Consider the following 20,655-nt stretch of genomic DNA (forward strand, 5'->3'; position numbering starts at 1 on the left):
AGATACCGAAGGATGAGCTGGTAATTGTGGGTATTTTACTCACTGAGTTCATCCACACACACCATCATAAGCTGTTGCTCTTGTTCCTCATAATTGTTGGTCTCAAAGGTTAACTCATTAGCCTATAAAAGAGTGATGGGTGTGAAAACATGCATCTAATTGTAGCACAACTTTTTGATATTTTTTTGTGAATGGATGTAGTTTGTGTTAAAACACACCTCTGTGCGCAATTTGAAGTTCTCCTCTTCCAACCCCTTGAGTTTCTGTTGCAGAAAGTCGTAATTGACGTAGTTGCTGAGAGACAAGGACGAATCATTCCGTATAAGCCTGAAGGAGGAAACACTTATCAGTATGACCGAATGAAGTCATTGATCACTGTGTGTGTGTGTGTGTGTGTGTGTGTGTGTGTGTGTGTGTGTGTGTGTGTGTGTGTGTGTGTGTGTGTGTGTGTGTGTGTGTGTGTGTGTGTGTGTGTGTGTGTGTGTGTGTGTGTGTGTGTGTGTGTGTGTGTGTGTGTGTGTGTGTGTGTGTGTGTGTGTTTGACTCACAGTGTTTCTGAAGCATGCTCTATATCTTCAGTGCTGGCATAAAAGTGCAGGAGATCGTCTCTCATGGAGAGCTCATGACGCAGCTGGGAAATCTATAAAAAACAGACCCAGAATCAGCGTTAAATTCCATAACACAAAACCCTAAGAAGTGCATTATCATCTATATCGCTAAACTCTTATTTTATATACACAGATCAGGCATAACATTATGACCACCTCCCTGATGTGATGGCAACACTTTTGCTGTCAAAACAGCCCTGACCCGTCGAGGCATGGACTCCACTAGACCCCTGAAGGTGTGCTGTGGTATCTGGCACCAAGATGTTAGCAGCAGATCCTTTAAGTCCTGTAAGTTGCGAGGTGGGATTGCTTGTTTGTTCAGGACATCCCACAGATGCTCGATTGGATTGAGATCTGGAGAATTTGGAAAATCCTGCTGAAAGGGGCCACAGCCATCAGGGAATACCGTTTCTATTAAAGGGTGTACATGGTCTGCAACAATGCTTAGATAGGTGGTACATGTCAAAGTAACATCCACATGGATGGCAGGACCCAAGGTTTCCCAGCAAAACATTGCCCAAAGCATCACACTGCCTCCGCCGGGTTAACTTCTTCCCATAGTGCATCCTGGTGCCATGTCTTCCCCAGGTAAGCGACGCACACGCACCCGGCCATCCAAGTAATGTAAAAGAAAACGGGATTCATCAGACCAGGTCACCTTCTTCCATTGCTCTGTGGTCCAGTTCTGATGCTCACGTGCTCACTGTTGGCGCTTTCGGTGGTGGATCACCATGGGCGCCCTGACTGGTCTGCGGCTATGCAGGCCCATGGGCAACAAACTGTGATGCACTGTGTATTCTGACACCTTTCATTCAGAACTCGCATTAACTTCTTGAGCAATTTGGGCTACAGTAGCTTGCCTGTTGATCGGACCACAGAGGCCAGCCTTCGCTCCCCACGTGCATCAATGAGCCTTGGCCGCCCATGACCCTGTCGCCGGTTCACCACTGTTCCTTCCTTGGACCACTTTTGATATATACTGACCACTGCAGAGCGGGAACACCCCACAAGAGCTGCAGTTTTAGAGATGCTCTGACCCAGTTGTCTAGCCATCACAATTTGGCCCTTGTGAAACTCACTCAAATCCTTACGCTTGCCCATTTTTCCTGCTTTTAACACATCAACTTTGATGACAAATGTTCACTTGCTGCCTAATATATCCCACCCACTAACAGGTGGCATAATGAAGAAATAATCAGTGTTATTCACTTCTTCTCTAAGTGGTCATGTTATGCCTGATCGATGTGACACAGTTGTATTAGTATTATTTTGTCTAAAATAGCATTTGAATTACAAGTCTAATTCAGTAGTATAATATATTTTACACAGCTCTTGCCATACAACAACGTAGTGACCTGTAAAGCTCTAAAAAGGACCAATATATATATATATATGTGTGTGTCATAAAAAGAAGATGATCAGCAAATTATATATATTGTCAAAATTGATGATGCTTGGCACATATGTGTATGGAAAGAGATGCCTAAAAATTCTACCACCAGCTTTACACACATATTTGGGGTGACATAAGTAAATAATGAAGATTGTAATTCTTGTGTGCAGTACTCTTTATAAAATTATTTTTCTTTTAACAATTATGACCTCTTCCTGGGCAATTTCCAGCTGTTCGTCCAGTAGTTTGTTTCGTTCAGTCAGGGCTTTATTCTGCTTGAGCAGCGATTGTCCAATCCGGGCTGCCAATTCCAGATCCCGCTCTTTCTGTGGAGGAAGACAAGCATGTGTGGGACTTTTATTATGTCATCACTGAAGTATGGCTGTGGTAACACCAGCTATTATGTCTGTGACTGTGAAGCAAACCATGTTGTGTGTCTCTCACCTCCTCGAGCAGATGTGTAACTGCCTCAATGTCATGATACGTCTTTGTGATTTGACCAACTCTCTCTGAACACAACACTGCAGAAGAAAAAAAGATATTGAGAGAGTGAGAATGTGAGAAAGAGGCATAGGTTTGGCTGATGGGCTCATGATAATTGATCAGAAACAATGTAATAAAGATTATAGTAGATTTCAGAATGTCACACAATATATGTGTCAGAAAACAGCTCTGATGTTCAAATGGATCAAACACTGCGTATAATACACTGCATTATACAGCACTGTAGAGTCAATGTGACCTAACCTCGGCGAGACACGAGACAAGGTAACAGAGACACGTCTAGGCAGTCAACAAGAGCCTCTTAGCCTGATCCCATTAAGGGTCAATTCTCTCATTTTCACCTCTCCTCATAAATACTGATCAGGCCTGCGTTTACAAACATCTTCTAGACCAGTGGTTCCCAACTAGGCATACTTTTTCAGGGGGTACATTATTCTTTTGATGAAATATTAAAATATAATATAATTAATAAAATATAAAGATATACACATATACATTAAATATAAATAAATAAATATTTTATTGTAAAACACTATGACATTTTAAAATATAATATATTTAAATAATTATAAATACATATATAAATATAACAAATATTATAAAAATATAAACAATATATCCTGATTTTTTTGTTCTTTTTTCAGTTTTTAAACTTTTTAAAGGAAATTTAAAAAAAAAATGTGTGCAAGATTTATATATTTGCTAAAAGATAATCAGTAAAATTTGAATTAAAAGGAACACAATATCTATGTTTCCATCCAAAGTTGCAAATATAACTAATGCTCAAAATTGGAATATCGCATTAAACATTTCAAATGAAGTACCGTTTCCATCCCATGTGTTCAAGAGAACACATCACTTCCTGGGACATTGGCGCAAATTATCTGAAGTAAAAATGGAAGTTGCTGCAATTGGGGAAGCCACTCTTGCTTTCCTACAACATAAATGACTTGCGTCTCAGAGTGCACAGACGAAAAGCAATAAACGCTGTCATGTTATCTTGCGTTCATATGCACAAAACATGTAAGACACATCTGGGAGGTCATTATACCAAATCATTCTGATGACAAACATTTCAGAATGCTCAAACCAACATTTGAGATGCAGTGGGATTCATTCGGCAAATGTGTTTCCATCATAGTTTATGCGCATGTCTTCTTATCGGATAAAAAAAAATGTATTCGCCTCATTTGAGCAGATACGTTTTTTATGTGCAATGCGCATCTTGGCGTATCTATCTAGCGTTTTTTATGTGATATCCCAAAATGCGCATACAAAATATACTCTCCCTTAACAGGTGCATATTAGTACCTTAGAGTAGCAATATGTGCCTCAAGATACTACTATGAACCTTTTAGGGGTAAAACATTTACAAAGATGGTACTTTTAATGGTGCCCAAGTGACAAGCTGTCTAAAAACTGGTACAGTTTTTCCTATTTTTTTCTGAAAGTGTAGGTAAATGGAAACATAGCTAATGGTACTTGATGTAACTGTCAGGATACAAAGTACAAAAAAAGTTGGGAAATACTTGCCCACATGAGTCACATTCCCTGGACACAGATCAAAGCTAGTATTTTTGGGTGCTGCTCTTAAATATGGACACTGCTTACTTTTATTTATTATTATTTTTAAGTAATCTGTGTAAAGCACTACCATAAGTGCAATACATTTCGCTGCTTTCTTTCAAGAAAGGCATTTTCACTTGGTTGGTTCTTGTTTTTCCCTGAGGCGTAATCAAATTTCAACTGGAATGAGGCGTGTTTGACTTTGCTAAAATAAGAGCTTGGCTGTGGTTCCCTGCTCTGCAAATGACGACCTGGCTCAGTAGAGTCCACATTAATAAAGCTTTAACCTTCTAGACTAGGGACAGTGAAATGCACTGCAGAAATGGGGTGATAGATAAGTCAAATAACAAATATCTGCTCTAAAGGCTTCCCTGAGGGTCCTTGGACATCACAGAGCAGTTGTTTCAGCTGATAGGGTTGCAGACAACAGGGAAAATAAAGCTAAATGCAAATAATCAAATTCAATATGACCATTGTACAGAGTTTGGATAGAAATCAAATAGACCTATTAACCTTTTAAACTATGACTATGAAATTGGTAGCCTAGAAATCTAATTTGCAGCCAGGGTAGTCTAGCAACTCTCCGTTGGCTTGCGAGCCGGGAAAACCAAACTCTGGTCAGGCCAATCACATTGTGTCGGTGGGTGGGCTTAACATAATGACGGCAGAGTTGACGCGGTTCCGTGTGCTACTTGTAAACAAAGAAGCTGGCGAACAGCGGTCTTTCGAAACGGCTTTGGCCGCGACTCTGGAAGACTTGGAGTTAAGCTTTTCTTTGAGAAAAGAACAAAGAACAACACTGCACTCATTCTTAAGAAAGGAAGATGTGTTCAGAGTTTTGCCGACTGGATACGACGAAAGTTTAATTTATCAACTAGCTCCGCTTCACTTTCTTGACAACCATTTATCCCGCCCCTCGGATTGAGCCCTGCCAATGGTGAGTTCCCAGACCCAACATCTTGATGTGGGTCTGGCTTGTCAGGCTATGAAATTGGAATATTGCATTAAACATTTCAAATGAAGCACCGTTTCCATCCCATGTGTTCAAGAGAACACATCACTTCCTGGGACATTGGCGCAAAATATCTGAAGTAAAAATGGAAGTTGCTGCAATCGGGGAAGCCACTCTAGCTTTCCTACATCATAAATTACTTGCATCTCAGAGCGCACAGATGAAAATCAATAAACGCTGTCATGTTATCTTGCGTTCATAAGCACAAAACATGTGAGACACCAAATCATTCTGATGACAGACTTTGGCTCAAACATTTCAGAATACTCAAACCAACATTTGAGATGCTATGCATCAATGAAAGTCTACAGTGTTTTGAAAGCAATGAACAATGTTACAAAAGGAAAATATTCAATGAAAATACAACCCTGACTTAATTAAATATGTGCTAGCTTGGAATGACGATAATTCTGATTTGCGCAAACCACAATGTGTTTTGGATGCCAAAAGCGTGAAACCACTGGAATTCAAGACATTTAGAAACTGAAACTAACAATTTTTGTACTGTTTGGCCGTCACTTGATGTCTGACGTAAAATCTGAAGCAAAACCAGTTCAGTGGCAGCGCGTACATAATGATTAGTGTCAGCATGTGTCCTTTCATTCAATCCTCCACATGCTCTGGCCAGTGACGGAGACGCTGCTAAATCTGCTCACCTGGCCTGAAAGGAGTTCCGTTCTGCTGTGATTTACGTCATTGACAGAATTAAGGACATTAAGGACAGTAGTCTGTACTACGTGAAACTGGACTGAGCTTCTGTGGGCAGGATAAAGTGACAGGACAGATTAAAGTGATTTAGCCTTTGTAAAACGGCAGCAATGAACCCTACATCCTTCAAAGTATAAAGCAGAAATTGTGATTAAATGTTTTGCTATGACTAAAACATTTAGATACATAAATCAGCGTTCTGGAAATGGGATATACATTTTTTAAAGGAATAAATGACCTTGACATAAAAAAGAAAGAAAATACATTAAAAAATTAGATATTCCGAGAGCTCAAAATGTCTATAAAACACAAAACATTTAGAAAATGTCGGTTAATCTAGCACACATAATACAAAAATCACAATTTATCTGCTATTTATCCAACTACACTCCATATTTTAGAGACGCTTATCAACAAGGTCAAAACTCCAGGACCTTGTGTTTCCATCATCAGAATATCACACAAGGACAAAGACACTGTAACCACAAGATTGAGGTGAAACAACACTGACATCTTCAGAAAAGAGCAAACCAATTCTTCTCCAGATGATAATGAGGATTTATTGACATGCTGTGCATGTTGTTTAATACCCTCTTCACAAATAAAGACTATCACAATTCACATGGTGAGTCGCTTTCTCTCCTCTTGCCTGACAGCATGTGATTCCTTCTTTTAGCTTTCCTGTATGAATAACTGCTCTCTCATACTATTTGTCTCCTTATCTTTCTCTGTTACCTTGCACCAGCTCCCTGCACAGTCCCTCAGTGTCGGGTTCCTCTTCGTCCTCTAGTTCTTCATCGTCTTCATCATGGCTTGTGCTGCTGTCTCTCTCGCTCTCTTCCATTCCCGAACTGCTCCACACCTCCATTTCTTCACTCATGCTTCGCTATGATCTCTGTCTGCTCTGCAATGCGGTCTGTCTGGAGTCTCTCTCTCTCTCTCGCTCTCCACAGTCTGTGCCAGGCTGATTTATGAAACGTTATGCGATCCTTCTCTGTTTGCTGCCAGTCACCACGGCTGTCCCCTAAGCTTTCTGCTCACTAATGCACCTGTAAGCATGCTGATGTTGTTATGGAATCTGCTGAGAGTGTGTGCCACTGCAGCTCATGCCTGATGGCAGCTCACACTCACCTGGCTGCACTGAGCCACAGGAGGACATCGACTCTGAGAGGAGGGGAGGATGGCTGAAGGAAATTTAGAGGGGTACATGAAAGACCAGAGAATTTGTGTATGTTTTTGTTCATTTGGAGTCTTGGAGTATTGTATCATGTTTATTTATGAGATTATTTTGTGGATTTGATATGAAACAGCTTGTGTTATTGTACAGATGGAACACCCCCCCTGTTCAAACACAATATGGTACCTTCCAGATTACTGTCATAATACTGCTGCAGCACAACAGATGGACACTCCCACACTCACAGGACACATCAGTTTTTTTATTGTTAACTAAAACCAAAACTTTTAAAATAAAGCTGAAATAAAATAAAATATAAGTATTAGATGAAAAACCTTAAACAAAAATGTGAAATGTTGGCTTCACAATAAAGGAAATCAATAAGATGAAATTACTAAAACTTGTTCCAAATCTGTATACATTTTTTTCTTCTGTTGAAAACAAAAGAATATATTTTGAAGAATGTTGTTAACCAGAAAGTTGACGGGAGCCAATGACTTCCATAGTAGGAAAAAAATAATACGGAAGTCAATGGGTGCTGTCAGCTGTTTGGTTATCAACATTCTTCAAAATATCTTCTTTTGTGTTCACCAGAAGAAAGAAACTCATACAGGTTTTGAACAACATGAGGGCGAGTAAATAATGAAAGAATCAGCAGCTCTGTAGAAATATTTAAAAAATATATAATAAAAATGAAAAAAGTCTAAAAATACTAAAAATAAATAAAAATACAAGTAACAGTTTTAAATATAAATATGTAGTTTTAAATATATTAAAATTCAAAATATTAAAGAGATAGTTCACCCAAAAATTAATAGTATCCCATGATTTACTTAACCTCAAGCCATCGTATGTGTATATGACTTTCTTGACTTTCTTGTGTGACAAACACAACTGGAGTTATATCAAAAAATATCATTGCTCTTCCAAGCTTTATAATGGCAGTGAATGGCAGTCCTGATTTTGAAGTGCAAAAAAGTGCATCTATCCATCATAAAAGTAATCCATAAGACTCCAGGGGGTTAATAAAGGGCTTTTGAAGTGAGCAATGGGTTTTTGTAAGAAAAAATATCCATATTTAAAACTTTATAAAGTTAAACCATATACACCTAGGATGGCTTGAGGGTGAGTAAATCATGGGGTAATGTTAATTTCTGAAAATCCCTTTAATAAACATTATAATAGTATATAAATAATACTAAAATAACAATGCATGTCCAGGAGTGTGTGTATGCAGCCAAAACTACAGCCATCTGAATCTTAGTGTCAAATGTTTTATGTTTGAGTCCAAAGCAATCCATTTAGCATTCATGCTGTCAATCCCTCTGCCCTAAAGTCATACCTGGGCACCACTGTTCAATGCCAAATGACAGTGGCGATGTAAAAAACATGCTATCGAATTTAACATTGTATGTCTTTCGCCTGTCACACGTTTCCTTTCTCCTTCAGACATGCTAAAATAATCTGGGCCAAAATTGCTTTCTAGCCAAATTCTGAAGGGCTCTATCAAATATTAAACTACACCCGTGTCAATTTTTCATTGTGGTCAGTGAATTGCAGGTCACGTCACCACATGCCTGATGTGCTTAAAATCTGACCTACAAAACACCGGGCCTTCTACCAGAGAGAGCTCAACACATTGTGAGGAAACTTCACCAATATATGGGGAAATCACCATTTTCTAATTGTGAAGTGAAGTGAAGTGACCTGAAGGTAAACAATGAACGATAATATTGTCGTTCTGAGACCATTTTCATCTAAAATAATGATAATGGCATAATAATGCAGGTACATCTTTTCAAAGATCAATAAGCTTTTATTTCTAAAGACTATTTAACACACAATAAATGAACAAAACAACCAAAACAAAAAAAGCAACGGACTCTCAGTCTGTTAACAAAAAAATGCACAGCTGGGAAAACTGCAACGGATGATTGTGTTTTAGGTAGTGCTGGGAATCTATAAAAAAAAAAGAACTAATTAATCAAATTATTTCTGTAATTAATCACGATTAATACGTTTTTAATGTTTTGATATTGTAATAATTTCAGTTACTCTCCAAATTAATGTAGAAACAATTTATTGACAGCATATTTTAAATATGTGTTGTATTGTTTTTATGAATGAAGGCCAGTATCACTGATGTCTCTATGAAACATTAATGCCGTTACATTACAGTATAACTGAAAGCTCCCAATTTCAACATTTATTAGGCTTTAAAAAAAACAACTTTTAATTTAAGTGAATTTAAAACAATCTTTACATAACCCCATTATAATAAATGTTATTTTTACCTGTGCCTTCCCTGTTAGACATATACAGAAATGTAATAGTTATCAAACACCTTTCTTAACTGCATAAATAATAAATGAAATATAGATTAATCATCATTAAAGCTACAATTTTCTCTGTTCCCGTTGTTCTTTGATGAACATTAATGACAGGCATCATCAGTGCTACTGTCACTTTAAGAACAGCCCCTGAAGAACATGACGCGGATCTGACTCGCTGTCCCGCGCATCTCATTTCCTCACAAATCTTTAAGTTAATTTAAGACGTTATATAACTAATTTAAGACTTAAAACTCAAAATTATATGTGTTGTTGTTAGTTTGTTCATGAGCAAAAGAGAACTTGATGTGAGCAGGAGACTGACGCGAGTCTGTCTGTGCGTCGAGTGTGTGTGTGTCAGAGTGTCCGTCGATTAGCTGACATGAGACGCAGCCACACACACACACAGGACATTGACATACAGTGCATTCTCTTGTGTCTTGTCGCGCTTAGAAGCATTTACATGTATAAGAGCGTGATCATATAATGTAACGCTCTGCAAAAATGGATATAAAAACGGACGCTGGAAATTATCACGGCCGGAAAAATTATCGAGCTCATTTTTTTAAATTGTGCGATTCATTGATTTATTGACTATCGCGACAGGCCTAGTAGTGACACACAAACACTGCAAACCGTGGACAATCAGCAGCCATTTTGCAATAGCGCCTGGGGAGTGATTGGGAGTTAGATGCCTTGCTCAAAGGCACCTCAGTTATTTTCTGCCAGTATTAAGAATCGAACCCATGATCTTCAGGTTACAAGTCTGACTCTCTAACCATTAGGCCACAACTGCCCCACAACTGTGCACAAGGTCATTTATAATTAATCGTTTGTTTGTGCTATTCTTGACTTTCGCTGAATCCGAAATCGCCCCCTAAACCCCCAATCACTATTCCCTTCTTTAGTCCACTGATACCGTTCACTTGAAGGAGTGAATGAAAACAAGTGAGCGAATTCGGACAGGCGCTGTGTGTACATGTGATGTCTGTACACTCGTTATTGCGGTGCAAAGTGGGATGGAATGAGTGCACTCAATAACGTCCACTATGGTTTCGAACACCACTTCAAATGATGCCCTAAAATAAGGCTCCTTTAAATAATGCCCTATTTAAGGGCATAGGGGCCGATTTCGGATTCAGCCTTTGAAACAACATGGAGTAACAGTTACAAAGAAATAACGGAGGCACTGCAACTTAATGTCAAGAGATAATTAAGTGTTCATTGTGATTTTAGACTTGTGCTTATATTTTAATTATTTGAGTGTTTTCCATGGTTGTGTTGACATTTCTGCCTTTATAACTGAGGGGATTATAATCAGAGGAAGGTTAAGTTTAAAATAAAAATGTTTAAATGTAAAATATTTTTCTCCTGGTCCTTATTTTAAATAGGTCATAAAACATATCAATAATTATCGATATCGACCGATAGGAAACACTTATATCGTGATACAGTTTTCAGCCATATCGCCCAGCCCTAGTATACAGGCTTGACATGTGCGTGTTTAGATATTAGGCTAGAAATAACAGCTGTGTTTGGGCTGCAGACCACGTAAAGAGATTAGGGCAGGTATGAGAACACGTTTCCATGCCAAACGGATTAGAGCTGAATTAGCACCAAGTCTGTTTCCTTTTCCATTATTTTAAAACGGTAAAATAAACACTTACTGATTACACTACAGTTCAAAACTTTGGGGTCGGTAAGATTTTTTAAAAAATTAAATAAGTCTCTTCTGTTCATCATCATTTATTTGCTCAAAAATACAGGAAACACATTAATATTGTTTTATATTATTACTATTTAAAATAACTTTTTTCTATTTAAATGTTTTAAAATGTAATTTATTCCTGTGATATCAAAGCTGATTGATATTTTCAGCATCGTTACTCCAGTCTTCAGTGTCACATGATCCTTCAGAAATCATTCTAATATGCTGATTTGGTGTTCAAGAAACTTTTCTCATTATTATCAGTGTTGAAAACAGTTGTGCTGCTTGATATTATTTTGGAAAGTGTGACACTTTTTTTCAGAATTCTTGGATGAATAGAAAGTTCAAAAGAACAGCATTTACTTGAAATAGAAAATAAACTATCACTTTGATCAATTGAATGTGTCTTTGCAAAATAAAAGAAACTAACCCCAAACTTTTGAACGGTAGTGTATATCCAGCAGGTATTGGTGCTCAATCACAGATAGTTTTATAATGCCACATGTATTAAAAACGGTTAGTAACTTAGTTCACCCAAAAATTTATTAATTCATTAATTACTCACCTTGATGACATTCCAAACCCGTAAGAACACAAATACGGTATTTTTGATGAAATCCGAGGGCTCTCTGATCCCTTCATAGACAGCTATTTTATTTAATTACCACTTTTAAGGCCCAGAAAGGTAGTAAAAACATAATTAAAATAGTCCATATAACTACAGTGGTTCAACCTTAATTTTATGAAGCGACGAGAATACTTTTTGTGTGCTGAAAAAAACAAAAAAACAAAACCGACTTTATTTAACAATTTCTTCTTGTCTGTGTCAGTCTCCTACACAGTTTACGTTGTAAATACAGCGCAATGTTTCCAAGTCCTACATCAGAACGGCGGCTCACCATTGGATAATTATCATGAGGTTGAGTAATTAATGACAGAATTTTCATTTTTGGGTGAACTAACCCTTTAATGAATGTATATCACAGCCATGAAACAAACACTTTTTTTTTAAATTCTGTTAAATCTCAAAGAATACCAGTCTGAAAATCCAAAACTGCAGTGACCTAAGTTTAGCCAATCTGAGCAGCAGAGAGATACTGCAGTGCTGGTGTAACGTCAGAGTGGCTGACTGTTTGCCAGGCCGTAGAGTGAAGCCACAGAGAACAGCAGAATGTCTCATTATCCTTAAGCATTAAGGAGCTAATCCTCTTGATGGCATTTGCATCTGTGCTCCAAGAGGAAGGGATGTGGCTGGGATTAAAGTATTGCTCTCAGCAGTGGCACTAGAGCCTTTAACTGGTACAGTGAGCTGACGTACTGGCATACATTTTAATATATCACTATAAGATATTATAAAGACAACATGTTGTTTATATTATGGGAGAAAGGTGTGGAGTGTAGACTCACAGAAATACTTGAGTGTCTCGTTGATCTGCTCGTGTGTAAGTCCAAGAGCGGCCTCTGGTGGCAGCAGAGGTGTGTGCAGCCAGTCGTCATGCTCGTACCCAAACACTGACTCTGCCCGCAGAGTGTATTTGGGCAATCCTTCCGTAAGCAAGCTGACGATCTCAACCTCTGGCAGATCCAGACTGGAGCACAGATCTGTATGATGAACAGAAAGGCAACGATTTACTTTACCAATGAATTATGTAATGTAAATGAACATGTTACATCATTTAGAAGATTGTATTCATTGATGGGATGAAAAAATAGGCTACACATGTAATTATTCAGTGGCCGAACTCAGAAATAAACACAGTGTGGACATGAAAACATCTGAGGTGCAAGATATATATATTATTAGTCAGTTATTAATAATTAAAAAAAATAACATTAGGTCTAAATTACTGATGGTTGCTATGGCTGAGATGTTTCAATCAAGAAGATGATTTAAAAATCCAATTTTAGTGTTGAAAGCCATTTATAAATCAACAGCACACACTCTTGAGCTTTCAGAATAGCCCATGATAAGAAACTTAGTACTTCCCTAGTCACTATGGCTTGTACCACCTTTCCTGCCTTTGTCTGCCTTAACTCACATCAGTGTATTGGCGGCAGTAGAGAACAATTGTAGGTTACATGTGAACAATATAGTACCTCACTTAGCAAACGTAGGCAGTTTTAACTACAAAAACTGATTTCTTTTGCAACCAATTGATGTTTGGGAAAGAAAAGAAAATATTAGCATAAGCGCAACTGACGACATACTGCTGAACAATAAAGGATTTATTCAGAATGGCATTCCACATTCTACTCTTACTGTGTATACTACTGTACACATGCATTTTCTATTTGCATAGACAACCCAGTTGACCAACATTTGCAAAATTTTCCCCATTGCACATAATCCAGCAAACATTGGTCCGATGGCAATGTCGTGTCCCAGGCCAAAAATTGTCGTGGTAGGACGGCGTAAATCGGTAAAAACAGAATATCGGTAAAAACAGAATGCATTCAGATACGTCCATTCAACTTTCATTTTGGAACTATTTTTTAACCATGACGTGACATGTCGGAGGACATCTTTTCAACGGTCATTTAACATCCAAATGTTTGCTGGGAAGGTCTTGTGACAACACTATAGTATAAGGAAGGGTTAGGGTAAGCATTTGAAATGTTTATGTCGCTTACCATATTTTTTAAATAGTTGATATATAATATATACTGTGCAGTATGAGGCAAACAGCTAGTATTGCATTCAGAACATAGCCTTTGATTCACTATGTGTTATTTCTAGTTGGTGGTAAGTGGCACTACGAGGAGGTGGACATTCTGATTGTAGCAATTGATTGAAAAAAAAGAAAATATATTCATCATTACTCCAGTCTTCAGTGTCACATGATCCTTAAGAAATCAATTTAATACGCTAATTTATTGCGCAAAAAACATTTCTAATCATTATCAACATTGAAAAACGTGCTGCATAATTTTCTTTTTTTCCATGATTCTTTAAAGGCACAATATGTAAGATTCTTAAATTAAAATATCCAAAAACCACTAGAACAATGTTATATATTCTGTTGACCTGTTCTGTACTTACGTTATCCCAAACATTTCCGACAATGTTTAAATCCAGAGAAATTAGCCATTTTAATCAGTGTTACGGATCGTGTCCTTGCGTCGCCTGTCAATGACGTCATATCCGTGCTACCCTTGATTTCCGTAGAAACCATGGAAACACCAAAGACGCTTTAATATAGTATGCATTTTATTAGACAGCCGAGCAACTGTTTGGATATACAGTTATCAACAGAAAACGAATCATTGTTTTACATCGCAACATTGTTAGTCTTATTGTTTGAATCACTCTTTTTCTTGAGTAATGTTTTTACCATGCCTTAGAGACAACACTATTTTGTCAAGTGGCTAACATAGCATAATCAGAGAGAGTTTTCTCCATCATACAATATATTTTTAAATTAACTGCATGTCATTTAGCAACAGTCATCCTGTTTTTATTTATATGATATTCTAAATATCCTGTAAGTCTCTTATACCAGCTACCGAGCAAACACACAGAGTAACATTATAACATAACTTTCAATACACTCAAATGTATTTAGTATGATTGTTTTAACTACCTAAAACAGCACTGTGTTACCCCACATACTGTACACAACGATAAGAGCGGAAGCCGCCAACTGCAACATAAGCATAATAGAAGCTTTGAAACCGGTGTTTCGTGCTGTTCTCTATCATTAGCATTCGCTCCCAAGGGCTCTTTGTGCGTCCTGCTTCATACCACCATAACATTAATAAAACTTTAATACATTCGCTCATTCATGAACATGATTTCTGCCCGAGTCCGTTGGCCGTTCCTTTCCATCGGCTGTGGAGGTGAAGAGTCAAGACTAGAACTCCCATGATTCCACGCTCATTCACAGCGTCATCAAGCTACGCCTTTGTTTTGAATGAGCGACCTCTAGTGGTGAAACTTACATACTGTGCTTTTAATGTAAAGGAAGTTCAAAAGAACATAATTTGTTTTAAATAGAAATGTTTTGTAACATTATAAATAGCTTTACTATCACTTTTGATCAATTTCATGGGTCCTCGCTAAATAAAAGTTTTCATGTTCCCCAAACATTTGAACGGTAGTACATCTGCTAAATGTACATTAGCATATAGTGTTGTCACGATACCAAAATTATGACTTCGATACGATACCAGACTAAAATACCTCGATACCGATACTAAATCGATACCACGGCAAAAAACATACTATTCATTGTTTTTTAAATGTATTTAAAAAAAACGAAAAACTCACTTGGCCAGCATAATCCTGCCCTGTTTTTTGATCATTCCCTCCCCTTTATTTAAAAATAATAATATAATAATAATAACTACACGCCAGCGTGAACATCCTTACAGAGATGTTTGCAACAATCACATTATTATCAGTCATGTTAACATTCACTAACCTTTCACTATTCTGAACAGGTTAGGATGTCTTATTTCATGATAGTAATAGTTTCATGAGTAATTTAATATTTTTTAAATGTAATTTTATAATTACAATATAGATATTACATTTTATTTTATCTTTGTTTTTAAAAAAGGAAGCAAAAATGTAAATTACAAACAATATGAAAAAAGTGTGCTTTATTTTCAGCTACAGTAGGTCTATTTAAATTATTATTATTTAAAAAGAAATTAAATAATCAAATGTAAAAAAAAAAAAATGCATAGTAAAATTACTGTAGCACTATATAAATTAACTATACACTGGTTCTTAATAAATATATTAAAGTTATTCAGTCAAGCATGGGGTGGTTTTCTTTTTTCTTGATAAACATCAATCACACAGAATATTATGCCCGGCCCTTTAAGAGCTGCTCACTCAACTTCTCACTCAACTCTGTATAACGTACTAAAGTATAACAGTATAACGCACTAAAGACATATCCGACTGTGTTTACCTGAATACTCGACAGGACGTGGGTTTTTACATATTTTCAAAAACTGAAAAACTTTTCATATCTCTATTTTTTCATATCTGAAAAACTTACATGCTGTCTGAGTGAAAAAAGTGTGCGCAGCTGCGCGCGTTTCAGGTCAGAGTCCGGCAGCGCGAGCACGTCACGCGTCACGCTTTATTTTCTCATGCATGAGTTTCTGTTGCTTTCTTTGTCATGCTTTGCGCGTATATATTTAACTCTTCTGCTTCATTGTTTAGTGGACGGTGGAAGCAGAGCAGACACACGTCCTGACTCCTGCTGTCACACAGACTGACGCAAATTAAGAAATACTGCTCTCATTAGTGCTGTCATTCTTAAAGTACCGGTACTAATAAAATTTCATATCGTACCGTTTTTAATAACAGGGTATCACAATACTTTTCTAGAACCGGTATATCATACAACACTAGATGCCACTACAGCAAACAGATGCAACCTGGGAACAATCGCACACCAACAAAATCCCTTCCTGTACCTGTGAGAGTTGAGGCATCATGGAAGCCTTGTGCTGGCAGAGGATCCTCCCTCAGGTTCCCAGGAGTGATGCCAATCTCCTGGGCGAGGGTCCCGCATTCCTCTCCCTGCTCTCCATGGAGGGTGAGGGGCCCTGAGGGCTCCAGGGAGGGCTGAGGGGAGCGCGCAGGAGGAGAAGAGGCAGAATCGAGCGAGTGAGACAGTGTGACAGGCCTGCTGGGGTTCAGGGTGATGGGTGCTTGAGGCCTTCAACAGACTGATGTGCTCCCTCTACTGGATCAGAGAATGGCTGTGGAATAGGCAGACAGACTCAAAGCACATGTCCTCATGTGACCTGGAGGAGACAGAAAGAAAGAGAGAGATGTACGCTGATAATAACAAACTGATTATGAGAAAAGAGCTTTTTTGTGTATTAAAGACTCCCCTATCAGTATCCAGTTAAATGAAAAAGGCGTATGAAAACAATGATGCTCAGGGCACAGATCATGGTCATTGAAAGCAGGCCATTGATTGTATTGTGCTACTGATGTGAAACTTGATAGGCCCTCACGTAACTACAGCAGTGTTACTTTCAGCTTGATATCTTCCACCGAAAATGTCTATCAGATCTGATATCAAATGACTTGACACACTTTTTAATAATTCAGCTGGTGGCATATAAAATCATTCGTGACTTTTTTCGAGTCATGACAGTGTGAAGCAAAAACCCTGTGGTGAGAGTATATCACACGCTTAATTAGGAATTTTGGTAAAAGGATGTGTTATGACAATGCTAAAATATGATTGAAGCAGAGTAAAGCTCCACCCTCTTGGTTACTGTTGTTTCAACAGACTAGCTTTACAGAACATCCAATAATAGGAATAAATTGGAGATATTTGTGAACAGTAAAGAGATTTTTAGCCAAAATATACTCATAAATGGTTAAATTGGATAATATTCTAACAATAATTTATAATTAACTGTGCAATAAGTTGTCAACTTGCCAAGCATTTTTATCTGCCACTTCTCTGCAAAGAAATTGTTAAGTAACACAAACACATGACAGAAACTGCTTTTAAAAAGAAATTATGAATCAGATCTGAACAAACACTTCTAACAGTTCATGAAAACAGAGATGCCTCATTTAAAGGTGCTTACAAATGGAACAGAACAGCATTCTAACATACTACTGTATACTCTACACATGCATTTAGTATGCATACTATACACAGTATGCACATTTTCTATATGCAGAGAGAACCCAGATGACACACAGCACAACTGCAAAGCAACCAGTGCAACAAATGAACCGGAGAGGTTTTTGATATTTCGTTCTTGGCTTCAAAATTCATAGATTAAATTAAATTATGAAGCTCATGATGAACCAAACATGTAAGAATCATAAACTTTCGTTGGTCACAGAGCTTATTTTCTGCAACAATCTAAAAGCCAATGGAAAAATCCTAACCATGTTTGGCCAACATAAATTTGTCATCGCTGTAGCGCTCTATACAAACACTATATTTGTTGTTGATTATTAAATATTGACCAAGGTCTTAAGTCACTCTCGCTTTTACTGAAAGATCACGGACAAGCTCAAGGTGACTGTACAAAATACCGGACTTAGTGCCAACCAAACTCCTGCTGGAGGTGCCTACGTGTGTCCTTTCACATAGCCTCTAGGGCTCTCCTCATCTCAGAGAAAGAGGGAGGCTCATAGAGCGAGTCAGAGAAAGTGATACAACAAGAGAAAGTGGGAGAGACAGAGAGAGGGGGAACAAAGAAAGTCTTTTATCAGCCTATCAGAACGGACACACTTGAATTACGGCTTAAGTTAGGGGGAGGGGCAAGTTCAATGTTCAGAAAGCATGTGTTTGGCTGAAAGCAGTGTGCACTCTGAACCGGCCGTCTCCTAGGAGATCTGAGGACTGTGAACGTGCGGCTTGGTCACATGATGCATCTGTCAGTGGGCTTTTAAGGGCAACTAAGGGCTCATGCAAACACGTACACACAGAAGTCTGTATGCATGTATACAGTGTTCCTGTTCCACTGAACACCAATGATTGAGTTTTTAAAAGTTTACAACATTGCCAACCTTTGTTTACATGTGTCCCTTCAGTCTCACTCTTAATAATCTAGTAATTATAAATCACATTGCAAACAACACAAAGAACACATTATCACTAATTCCCTAAATTGCAAAGAATTAAACTGAGATTAACATTTATTACAAGCATAATCACTGAAATTGAGTCCAATTTCAATGATTATTGAGTCCACTCAATCCACTTTTCTTTGGTTTTAGCTACAGGACTCACATTACTGTAACTGTAACTCACAAAACATTTCTTCCAATCAAAATACGTGCTATGCTAAAATAAAAAAAAACTTTCTTACAAAATGAATGAGAATCAGCCATTTTAGGAATATACATGCAGTTCAAAGGGAAAATCATTATTTGCACAGTTTTTCCTGATAAACCCTGTCAAGGTTAATGCAATTGTCCTACTCTCTCTCGCCTTAATAGATCAAATATATTGGTTGAACAATATCATTTTTAAATGGCCAATGCCAATGCCAAAATATCTTTAATATAATGCAACTTAATAATAGAAAATGAGGATTAGACAACTTTTAACAATAAAATACAATATTATTTTTTAAATAAAGTAACATATATAATAACATAAAAAAATATATAATAATAAGTAGTGATTTACTGTATTTTGGAATAATTTGTCAAAAATTCTCTTTAAAAGGTGCTGTATGTAAGAATGTCAGCTAGTGGTTAAAATGGGTACTGCAGTCCAAATTCAAAATATTGTTTTCCCCGCCCCCTCCTCCTCAGACTAAATAATACCTGTAAAATTATAAAGCTCAAAGTTCAATGCCAAGCGAGATATTTTATTTAACAGAAGTTCCCTTTCAAAGCCTACAGCGAACGGCTGGCTTGGACTACATCCTGGTACTTCCTTCTTTAATTACGTCAGTAGAGCAGTAGAACAGACTAACCTGCGCCCACAAAGAAACGCAAAAAAGGGGGCGCGGTTTTGTTGCTGTCCCACGTGGAGAAGCGGACGGTCGCGTGGAGAAAAGGAACTGTTGCGTTGAGTGTGTTTATCGCCATGTCATCGAGACGCTGTTATTTTCATCCAGGAGTCAAATCACCTTTGTTTGGCTTTCCCAGGGACGCTGTAGAGATTATTGAACGCATACATCTCTCCGTTAAGAGGCGTGACCTTTCCAACGTGCGCTAAGCTGCTGTCAAATTACAACACAGGAACCGCTTTCACGTGCGCTAAGCTGTGGTCGAATCACAGCACAGGAACCGCTTGCACAATCAGAACTCGTTACGTGTTTCTGAAGGAGGGACTTTATAGAACAAGGAAATCACCAGCCGTTTTTAGGACAGTGGAAACAGCGGTATACAGATAAGTAAATAGTGTGAAAAATACTGTGTTTTTTTACACGCGAAACATGAACACATGTTATATTGCACACTGTAAACACAATCAAAGCTTCAAAAAAACACGAAGAACGGGACCTTTAAGTTTTGTTTTGTAGAAAGCCTTCTTTTAAAGTGAATTTCGTTTTGTATAAATTGTATCTTAATTTTAATCAATGTTTCATCAGCCAATTGCCTGGATTTAATAAATAAGAAGCAAATAGGCTATAGCAGACAATAATCGTGGCATGGATGAGACGGAGCGATCACTTGCATTGCTCTTGAACATGTCTCATAAATAAACCAAATCTCAGCAGGCTACTTGCCTCACAGACATGAGAAATATGTGTATAGAAAGCTTGAAATGTCTACTTTTAAAGAAAACAATTCGAAAAGAAATAGCAAAGCACACTGTTCATGCGAGCAGCTCATGACTGGCGTCTCAGAGCGTTTCTGTTCAGAATGCTGCGCTTCATCACTGCGTGTGCTGTGAGTTTAACATGCATTTTTAGACTAATCCTGACTTGTGCAACTTTGTACACTTAGTTGTAGTATTAGTTCTTACTTTGCTAAAAAATATATGCATTATTTCTGATTATGGCATAGCGTTCTGCCCACCCAATTAGAATAATAAAGTAATGATTAAAAAAACACAAATGCTTGATCAAGGGCCCGGCCCGAGGATAGTGGCTGGAAATATCTGGTCAAGTTCGGGCTCGGGCTCAGGCAGATAATCTAAACTCTAATTCACATCTAAAACAAGCAATTAGTGCAAAGAAAACACATCAAGAA

General features: G+C 37.7%; 1 protein-coding gene across 6 annotated transcripts in view; it reads right to left on the reverse strand.

Moving 5' to 3' along the window:
- The window catches only part of hap1 (huntingtin associated protein 1), a 233,793-nt gene that overhangs the window by 205,838 nt on the left and 7,300 nt on the right, over positions 1-20,655 (reverse strand). For 5 of the 6 annotated variants that reach the window (XR_013818610.1, XR_013818611.1, XM_079845092.1 and 2 more), the window contains exons 1-6: positions 6,527-6,920; positions 2,446-2,522; positions 2,211-2,327; positions 549-640; positions 219-327; positions 44-122 (exon numbers count right to left, since the gene is read on the reverse strand). Coding sequence is in view for 4 of the 6 variants with exons in the window: in XM_079845092.1 (XP_079701218.1) it covers positions 44-122; positions 219-327; positions 549-640; positions 2,211-2,327; positions 2,446-2,522; positions 6,527-6,671 (619 nt within the window). In the remaining 2 variants the exon portion in view is untranslated. Of the gene's footprint in view, positions 1-43; positions 123-218; positions 328-548; positions 641-2,210; positions 2,328-2,445; positions 2,523-6,526; positions 6,921-12,413; positions 12,609-16,439; positions 16,773-20,655 lie in introns of those variants that run through there. The other variant, XM_079845094.1, reaches the window with a different exon arrangement.

The sequence above is a fragment of the Gobio gobio genome (genome assembly GCF_949357685.1).
Source record: "Gobio gobio genome assembly, chromosome: 19".
NCBI classification, from domain to species: Eukaryota; Metazoa; Chordata; class Actinopteri; order Cypriniformes; family Gobionidae; genus Gobio; species Gobio gobio.